The sequence below is a fragment of the Balaenoptera physalus genome (assembly GCF_965194825.1).
Source record: "Balaenoptera physalus genome assembly, chromosome: 2".
In the NCBI taxonomy this organism is placed as follows: Eukaryota; Metazoa; Chordata; class Mammalia; order Artiodactyla; family Balaenopteridae; genus Balaenoptera; species Balaenoptera physalus.
In genome coordinates this window covers 103,063,842-103,073,921 of record NC_138883.1, presented here as the reverse complement: position 1 = coordinate 103,073,921, position 10,080 = coordinate 103,063,842, and the positions used below count along the sequence as shown (strand labels likewise).

Sequence of the window (10,080 nt, the reverse complement as noted above, 5' to 3'; positions counted from 1 at the left end):
CTTTGCCTCCATTCTTTTTCCAAGGTCCTGGATCATCTTCACTATCATTATTCTGAAATCTTTTTCTGGAAGGTTGCCTATCTCCACTTCATTTAGTTGTTTTTCTGGGGTTTTATCTTGTTCCTTCATCTGGTACATAGCCCTCTGCCTTTTCATCTTGTCTATGTTTCTGTGAATGTGGTTTTTGTTCCACAGGCTGCAAGATTGTAGTTCTTCTTGCTTCTGCTCTCTGCCCTCTGGTGGATGAGGCTATCTAAGAGGCTTGATGGGAGGGACTGGTGGTGGGTAGAGCTGAATGTTGCTCTGGTGGGCAGAGCTCAGTAAAACTTTAATCCACTTGACTGTTGATGGGTGGGGCTGGGTTCCCTCCCTGTTGGTTGTTTGGCCTGAGGCGACCCAACACTGGAGCCTACCTGGGCTCTTTGGTGGGGCTAATGGCAGACTCTGGGAGGGCTCACGCCAAGGAGTACTTCCCAGAACTTCTGCTGCCAGTGTCCTTGTCCCCACAGTGAGCCACAGCCACCCCCTGCCTCTGCAGGAGACCCTCCAACACTAGCAGGTAGGTCTGGTTCAATCTCCCCTGGGGTCACTGCTCCTTCCCCTGGGTCCCCATGCGCACACTACTTTGTGTGTGCCCTCCAAGAGTGGAGTCTCTGTTTCCCCCAGTCCTGTCGAAGTCCTGCAATCAATTCCCACTAGGCTTCAAAGTCTGATTCTCTAGGAATTCCTCCTCCCATTGCCAGACCCCCAGGTAGGGAAGCCTGACGTGGGGCTCAGAACCGTCACTCCAGTGGGTGGACTTCTGTGGTATGTGTTCTCCAGTCTGTGAGTCACCCACCCAGCAGTTATGCGATTTGATTTTACTGTGATTGCGCCCCTCCTACTGTCTCATTGTGGCTTCTCCTTTGTCTTTGGATGTGGGGTATCTTTTTTGGTGAGTTCCAGTGTCTTCCTGTCAATGATTGTCCAGCAGCTAGTTGTGATTCTGGTGTTCTTGCAAGAGGGAGTGAGAGCACGTCCTTCTACTCTGCCATCTTGGTTCCTCTCCAGTCAGTTTGTTGATACCATTTTGTCTTCTGGGGGCCATTCTCAGGATAAACATTCATTGGTGAAGAGCATTGGCTTTGGGTTTGGATGACGGCTTGAGTTTGAGGCCCGATTCCTTCCCTGGCTAGATGTGGAAACCTACTGATATGCCTGTTTTCCTCACTTATCAACAAGTTGATTTTAAAAGTTACGGTACACCCACAAAATGGAATATTCTGCAGCTATCTAAAATGCAAAATATTTAGTATGTGAAAATGTTTACAGTGTATAGAGCAGACTGTTAACCGGTGTATGGTTGTATTATTGAAAATAGAAATGTATAGCTATGCATAGAAAAGTATGCATATGTACACGTACCCAAATGTTAACAGAGGCCCCCTCTCGGTGGTAGGACTACAGGGGGACTGTGTGTATGTGCATGTGAGCCCTCCCATGATCCAGCTTTCCAGAAATAACATGTATTCATTCTATAAAGGAGCATCAAATAACTTTAGGATGTGAAATCATTTACAATTAGTTTTTAAAATTAAAAATAATGGACTTGTTTGCTCAGCATATTTCTACATTTGCTTTTTGTTGGGAGGAGGGCAAAAGGGAGATGGAAAGCAGTAGCCGTTCCTGGAAGGACATGACATAGAACTGAGCCCTTCCTATCACACGTACATCTGCCTAAATGTGTTCTTGATCAAATTTCATAAACGAAAAGTCTCCTTTAAAGTTAAGTTACATTTAATTAAGCACCAGTAAAACATCACTATTAGCATCTTGAAGTTGCTCTAATTAATATTTTATTCTTTCAACACTGTTTAAAGGCGCCAACATATTAGACAAAGAAAACTTCGATAACATATGTGTTAACTTCTCTGGAGACAACCATAGTCCTTCAAAATTACATATATATGAGATTGAGGTTTCTGTAGCATACATAACCCTCTTTTGGGGGGGAAAAAAAGCAATATATTGATAACAAACCAATGGTAGCTTTAAAAAATTTTTTGATTTTCTTATCAAACTGAACCTATCATCTGTTAGAACAATGAAGTCAAGTCAGGCCAGGCCTATGAACAGCTACTCCCTTCACGTACATCAATCATCTTAGACTTTTCCTGTTCCTCATGTTACTCCAGACAAATCTGGTCACCTAGAAAGACCATCCACCCTCCAGCATCAACTAAAAGTACCCCTTATTCCTGATCAGAAGAAAGAAGACATTTTTCCTAAGGGAAGACAGAAGGAAACAAACATTTTAAGCATTTTCTATGAGTGTCTTCCTTGGTATTTCACATCCAATACTGTAACAGCCCCATGCAACATGCACAAAATTCTCTAGATTGCTCCCTTCATTACTCAAAAAAGGAGAGAACTATATTTTCGTAATTCATTTTAGGTGATGCCTGGGACAACTAAATAATTCACTGAAAGACATGTAATAAACGCTATTTGGTAGAGGTAAGTATAAAGAAAAAAGCAGTTAATCACCTGCTTTCATTTGGCTTAGAGAAAACAATGTGCTCTACTATATACTAAAATATCAGACCAACACACAACATACTGCAAAAGTTTAATATAATGTGATTAAACACAATATTCAAATATTAAACTTTTCAAGCACATGAAAGTTAACTTCTGAAAGTGGGCTATTTTTATAGCTTCCTTGTTGTAACTTGACAAAATTCTTTTTCTCAACAATGTCTGACACTGATCTTGATACTTGTTAGAAAGTCTGATGTAAGATAATGAGATCTCAACAGGCAGAGATTTAGGAGAAGATCCAAATGCCCATCTTCAGAATTCATCATCGGAGGACTGATCATCGCCTTCATCCTTTACTTCTCGGTATTTCCTCAAAGACTCCCCTTCTGGATTATAGCTCTGCATTTTAATATTCAGTCTTTCAGCTAATTTTTGTGCTGCGAGCTTGGCTTGCATCTCCTTTAAAACAAAAAATGAAGCAAAAATTACACACACCTTTTCCCTACAATTTTTCAATGGGAAGTCATTGGAACACAACCGGAAATAAAGGGGCATTCCAGCCCAGTCAGTGTTCTCTACCGCACTCTGACTGTGCCTACCACAGACACCACATGGCAGGGCTGGGGAGAACTACTACTAGCCTGCTATAGTGGTAGTGACAGACTTCCACTGATAAACAATGTGCACTGAAATATCCACCTCTACGTGAGAAACTGAGGAATCAGCTTAGCACTACGACAGTTATAAACATGAAAACATTTTCAAGTATGTGGGCACGTGCATGTGTATATACAACCCTGAAGAACAACCTGAGCTATCAAATGTCAAAAATCACTAATGCTGTACTGATCTTCCAACTGGAAGAATCTTCTTTCCTAGATTAAATCATGGCTTCCAGGCTTGAGAGTTACATTTCGATGCCACAATGAAAATCAAAGAATACTAAAAACTGATTATCCCTCTCCAAATTAACTCCCATGAAAAGTACTATGCAGTAAAAAGTCTAAGTAAATCTTAGACATTGGCAGTGTGCTTCTATACATGCAAGGACACACACCATCACTGACTGATGGCAGGTGGCAACGCTCATTCCTACTCTGGCTCTTCACTTTTCTCAGGCTGCCCGCACAAACCACTGGAACTTGTTTATGTCCCTCCCCTAAGGCCACGGATAGCACAGGTAGGTGGGACTGAAGTGGAACTTCTACTACCAAGGAAACCAATTCCAAACTGAATGGTTTAATTCAACCTAAAAATAACTTCGGACAGGCATTTAGGATCAAATAGACAACTTAAAAAATAATTCCTCAATGCTTAGTTACAACTAGGCAATAACTTGAATGCACTGAGAGGAAGAAAACTGGCTTTTAAAAAGGACTGCCTTGAAAATCCCAATCCATGCCAACGGAGCTTTTATGAAAAGCCAAGGCAGAATAACAAATTAATTTTGTAGTAACTGACATATAGTACCCGATTAAAATCTACCTAAGCAAAACTAGGTTTGGCTGCTGTTTTCCTGGAGGCTCAAATTATTACTATCTAAGTGTATCAGACTCTTTCTTTCCCCCCAATGGTCCTCACACTTAATTTTCTCCCATCCCATTATTTTATACCCAAACTGTCAACATACATATTTAAAGTTCCATGCAGAACACACAGATCTTTGAAGAAAGTGCTATCCAAAATTAAGTGACCAAAAGTAGAAGATGCTTCAGTCTTCCCAAGGGCCTGCAGGCCTGCGTGTCCAACCCCAACTGTCTGTTCCTAACACACCACTACCTCCCCATCCCTCTCCTGCTCTCCCTGTATTGAAGGAGCTTGGAGACCGCACTTCCCTGATTCTCTCAGCAGGGTTCCAGTTAGATTCCACCACTGACAAGCTCTCGCATAGGTTTTTTAAGGTGGAAGACCAAGAAGCGATACTACTGCTACCTACAGCCTGGGCTTTCAGAGATGTGAAATTTTGCAGTAGTCTCCCCACATTTCCTGGCAAATACCACCTTGATGTCACAGGTAGCTGTGATCATCTCCAGCTGTTCCCTGCAGTTCCAGCAAACTTGAGACTCTGCAAGCTAGAGGCACACATCTGAGACCTGATGGCGTCAGCTGACCATGTCTCTAGCACCTAATCCCTTCTACTAGATCCCGCTCTCCCTGGACCACCTGGAGTAAATTCTTACTCAAGCAGCGTCCAACATGCAGACAAGAAAGAAGTCATATCCTAAATACCTCATAACTCTGTTTCTGCTGTTTCTGAAGTGCCAGCGACTCCTCTGTGGAGAGCAGCTGTGTAGGCATGTGGTGGAGTGGCAGAAGCCGGGCTGCTGTGATGTCATCGAGATGCTTCCTGTCCCTGCGCCGTCTCTCTTCTGAGGAGACAGGAGACCCCCTCCTCTGACAAGGACTCACCAAATCACGTTGATGTGAAGGTAATCTGAAGGACGCAACACTTATGTTACACGACCAGACTACTTCCTTTGCATAGACACACATTTGCAACATTCATACACACAAAAGTGGCCTTTAACATTGGCAGTTAATTCTTCTACAAAAGTAATAGTAAGCCCTTTACCACTATTTACATGTGTAGATAAAACGTTATTTTTTTTTTTAACTTATTTACCTCAAAAACAGAAATATTTAAATTGGCACCTTTTTGGCAAGTAATTTGACAACGTGTTGCTCTAACAGACAGTAGGTTTAGATAGACTCTTTGCCTTTCCCTTCTCTCTTCAAAGCTTATACTTGAGCAGAAGTCTGTTTTCATTTTCTTCATTCAAAAACATTTGCAAAGGGGCTTACTGTCCAGCAGAGGGAAATAAACTTGTAAACAGTTTCAGTGCAGTATATCACAGGTGCTATGACACAGGCCCACACATGGTACACTGGAACAAAAAGGTGGCAACAGCCAGTTGTAATGGGAGACAGGGTGGTTGTCAGAAGCGCTTCAAAAGAGTGCAATTTGAGGAGTCTCAGAATAATAAGAATTCGACATGTAAATGATGGGATCCCTGATGGTGTCCCAGCAGGGAGTGAGGAGTGACAGGGCTGCAGCACACAGGAAGCACAGGAAGTGGAGAGAATGGAAAAGGCAGCAAGATACAGCTGGGGGAGTAGGCTGGGTCCAGTCCACAGTGAAGACTTCTGTTCTATGTAACAGGTTCAGGTTTACATTTTACAAACTGCTCTCTGGCAGCAGTGGAGAGGACGGACTGGTAGAGTTAATACTAGGCCAGGACAGACCAAAACCATAGCCCAAGAGAGCGATGAGAGTCTTCACTTTGGCAGGAGAAAGGATGAACGTAAGAATGATTAGAGATGAAGGTCCAGGAAATATACTGTGAGGTTCCATGGCTAGCAGATATGGAAAGGAGGGAAAGAAAGAAGGTGGTGGCACTACTGACTTAGGGAATATGGGAGAAAGCAGTTTGGGAAGAAATGAGTTCTACTTTGTACATGATAAACCTAAGGTGCCACAGATCACCCCCACATGGTCGGGTTTCACAGCTACACAGATCTGAAGTTCTGGGAAGACTTGGACTAGAAGTAGATGACGGGCAGCCTCCAGCATCCAGAAGAGCCAGAAGAGTAGGAGGCCAAAGGAAGAGTAGAAAAGAAGCCAAAGGACACCCTCATCCCACCTCCCAACCTCCATTTGTCTACAGCCTGACTCACCAAGGCCTGGCCTGTTCTGATAACTGCACCTCTGTCTCTGTCTCTCGTAAACTTCCCTTGGGAACCCTCATTGATACTCCCTTACTCTCCTCCCACTTCCAGCTAAACGACCATAATACAGAACCAGGATCAGTGTATTCTCTGTTGTATATATTGACTAGATGATGCTTCTGGTCTTCTGACTCCCTAGAAGTGAGGAAAGATACCTCACCAAGCACAAGATGACCAACTACTTAATCAACGATTACTTTTTATTCCTAACTAAAAATTAATGTAACAATTCTGGTTTTCTATGCAGAAGAAATAGTTTTGAGGTTATAAAAATGAATGGTAAGATAGGACTAAACTTTAAAGTCTCTATAATAAAATAATTGGTTTTAGGTATTTTTACCTATATAGGCTTTCAGTTTTTCAAAGAAAGGCAGTAGTGGTTAGACTTTGTATCTGATGTCACATTCTTATAAATCTACTCCCTGGTTTGAATGTTATATTTGCATATGAATAAATAATACTCTTTGCAAAGAGCTTTTGTTTTTCTGAAGATCTCAGACACAAAACTATGACAAGGACCTTAGAAGCAGGGTTCATTTGCTCCTCCTGCCCAAATCTGTTTTCAGTTTTTTTAACCCCTTCTCAGCTCCCTTCCTCCTGAAATTATTATACAGTTCAACGTTCTTCCAAGTGTGTAAGCCTCGAGTCCTCAACTAGGTTGTAAACTCCATAAGGAGCAGAATCTTTACTCTTGTATGGCCACAGCATCTCCTGCTTACATATAGTGAGCACACAAATATTTTTTACTGAGAAAGGCTATCAGCTCCTGCAATTGTTTTCCCCTTAGCTTACAGTCTAGTCAAAGGGGGAACTACATACCAGAAAATGGTTCTGGAAAAAACTGTAATAAATTCTCTAACTCCATGTTTAATATGAGACATTGCCAAAGTCTCCTGAAATTTAACACTCCATCTGCCATTGAAGACCTTTTCAATTATTTGGCTAAAAAAACTTAAGCATTTTTCAACAGGAATCCTCCACTCCAGCCAGGCTAGTTTCCCTGTTTCCACAACACCCTCATTCCCAAGTACAAGCAGTTCTCACACCAAGTCCACTGACCTTAAAGCATTCTCCCAGTTTTTTGAGTTTAACTGTGACAAGCCTGCTTCTGATGGTACTTACACATTGGTTTTAAATTTATGCTGTAGGGGCACGGGGTTTTTGGCTCGCATTTCTAGCACTTCCATGTAATGAGGCTTCTTCTGCAGCCCACTCCAAAGGCCAGCCAAGTTCTCAGGACTCTGGTTTTCTGAGTGGTGGTCAACGGGGTCTGCAATGGTGATCCTTTGTAATCTATCAATAAACAGGCTGTCCAAGCTGCTAGGATGATCCTCCGCTTGACTTGAAGCAGGATGCTGAGTGAGGGGCCCACTAGCTGCAGATGAGGAAGGCGTGGCAGTTCTGATGCTGGAAGCTGGGCGTTCGCTCACTGCGTGTTCAGCCTCAGGGGCCTCAGCATCGCCTCTGAGAGTCGGATGTGCCAGTCCCTGTTGTAGTGAGGTTGTCTGAGACGACGTGATGTTTGCTACAGAGGAACAGCCAGGAACTGGTGATGAAGTATCAAGTATCTGGTCAGAATTCTGGGCCTTATCTGTGTCCCCATCAACAACTGTAATCGCTTTTTGCCTCTCCTTACAGTCTAAACTAACGGGATGAAAGAGTTCACTTCTTCCTCTAACTTCTTCACGTTCTGCAATGGCAGCTTTCAGTTTGGCGACGGAGTCTAAGATCTTTTTACCTTTGTCGGGCAATCTGCAAATGAATTTTCTGGCAAAAGGAAAAGAACAGGTATACATTAGAGACAGCCGTGTTTTTAAACTTGAGATATACAGACAAAAAAGCATTGTTCTCAAAGGGAGAAGAATCAGTCTTTTAAGTCAAAAATCCAATTTCCAACTGCCCCAAAACAGGAATGAAATAAGAGAATCATTATCCAAATACCCCCCAAAAAGAAGGGGCTGCAGGAAGAATAGGGAATATGCCTCATTTGTCTCATCTAATTAGAATTTCTGCAAAAGTATTTTAAGCATTATACTAATATAAGACATCCCCCAAATCATCAGTTTTTAAAAGTGTGATCTCCAAGACCTTCGTGGGGAGGGGAGGTGGATGGATCTGCAAGATCAAACCTATTTTAATAATAACACTAAGATACTATTTGGCATTTTCACTCTCATTTTCTTACCATGAGTACAGGGGAGTTTGCCAGAGGCCACATGATATGGATGATATCATTGCTCTGATGGCTAATAGAATGTGTGTGCTTGTGTATTCTTGTGTTTTAAAGATTCTCACTTGTAATTCCTAAGACAATGATAAATATGAGTAGATATGACACACAAGAGCTCTTCAGGATGCTAAGTCTTAACAGTAAAAGGGGTCCTAAGACCAAAAAGTTAACTCACTACTATAGATTAAAATCCCATTCTCACGAAGTCAGAATAGTTGGAAGAAGCCCCCCAAGTGATCATTTGCCCCTTTTGCTAAGTGGCAGAACTTCCTTTTCTGATTTCCTTTTCTTCAGCCATACAATAAAATGGGAAGGGAAGGTTACATCTCAGGCCCCCTATTCTTTATGACACTACATTCATTTCCCCAATTCTAACTTAACATCCGTCTGCAGTTGCGATGCCTATGTTTTCCCAACCTTCTCTCTCTCTCTCGAGCCTCCTGACCACTTCTCCAGCTTTTAATCAGATATAATTAACTCTTCCATCAACTCAGCTCTGGTAAATCAATCTCAGACCTATTCCCCTCCCCCAACTTTCCTATTTTTATTAATGGTGCTCCATACAGGCTGGAAACTTGAGCCATCTCTGTCGACTACATATTCAAATTATCCTACACCTGATGAAGTTTTCCCAATCCCACAACTACCCTTCTAGTTCACTTTCTTACAACCCCTCTATTGGGAACCTCTCTGAAAATATCCTCCTACTCTCTTCTGCCTCTTATTCCTTCAAACTATCCTGCACCGACCTGCTAAAATCAGCTTCCTAAAAAATCATTTTCATTATACCGATCCTCCGCTAAAATCCATTAAGTCTACCAGCTGAATGGGAGTCAAACTTTCTTTGCCTAATAAAACAACTCTTTTATCCCACTCTTCCCATTTCCTACAGTTCCTGTAAAAATAGGGATCTACAGATGAAACTGACTAGATGTTTGGGGCACTACTGGGGAGGAGTGGGGGAGAAAGGATTTGGGATACAGATCCCCCCCTTCGGAGAACCGACACAGGAGCTGAGTAAAACCAACGAGGAGCTGATGACGAGCTGAAACTCTAGGAAGCCATCCCCACAGGCGCCCCGCACCTGGCTGGACGCGGTCGGCTCTGCGACTGTAGGCCGGCCACACGCCCGTGCGCCTGGAATGGACCTGACTGAGGCAAGGTCACCTTCCAGGGACGGGATCGGGGTGGGGGCGGGGAGGGACGCGTCCCAGGGAGCTTGAACCAGAGGAGCCCGGCGGTGACTCGGCGGGACCCAAGCTTACACGTTGCGCAAAAGTCTCTCCTGGCGCTTCAACATCTCCCGCAGCTCCGCCAAACTCCGCTGCCCCAAGTCCTCGGGAGCTTGGGGCTCGAAGCCGCGGGGCAGCGAGAACATTCTGCGGGGGCTGAGGCTGGCGAGGCGGCGGGCACTCGGCGTCCTCGGCAGCCCCTGCTGCTGGCGCCGGATCCGCGGCCGGCGGGGACTCCGGCGAACGAGCGGGAGTCGCCATTTTCCCGGAAGAACAGTCTTCTTCTAGCCGAATCGAGCTTTATTGAAACGCCGGAAACAAACACGGACAGGGAGGAGGGGTGGCCGGAGGGGCGGGAAGGAACGGAAGTTG

The 10,080-nt window shown here is 43.7% G+C and overlaps 1 protein-coding gene across 1 annotated transcript; it reads right to left on the bottom strand.

Moving 5' to 3' along the window:
- Positions 1 to 1,812: 1,812 nt before the first annotated feature.
- On the bottom strand, positions 1,813 to 10,001 carry POLR2M (RNA polymerase II subunit M). Its single transcript, XM_082447914.1, has 4 exons — positions 9,742 to 10,001; positions 7,369 to 8,013; positions 4,750 to 4,954; positions 1,813 to 2,979 (listed from the first exon to the last, which is right to left on the bottom strand). The coding sequence occupies exons 1-4, from the start codon at positions 9,852 to 9,854 to the stop codon at positions 2,833 to 2,835; spliced, it is 1,110 nt and encodes a 369-aa protein (XP_082304040.1). The 5' UTR covers positions 9,855 to 10,001; the 3' UTR covers positions 1,813 to 2,832.
- Between the last annotated feature and the right edge of the window lie 79 nt (positions 10,002 to 10,080).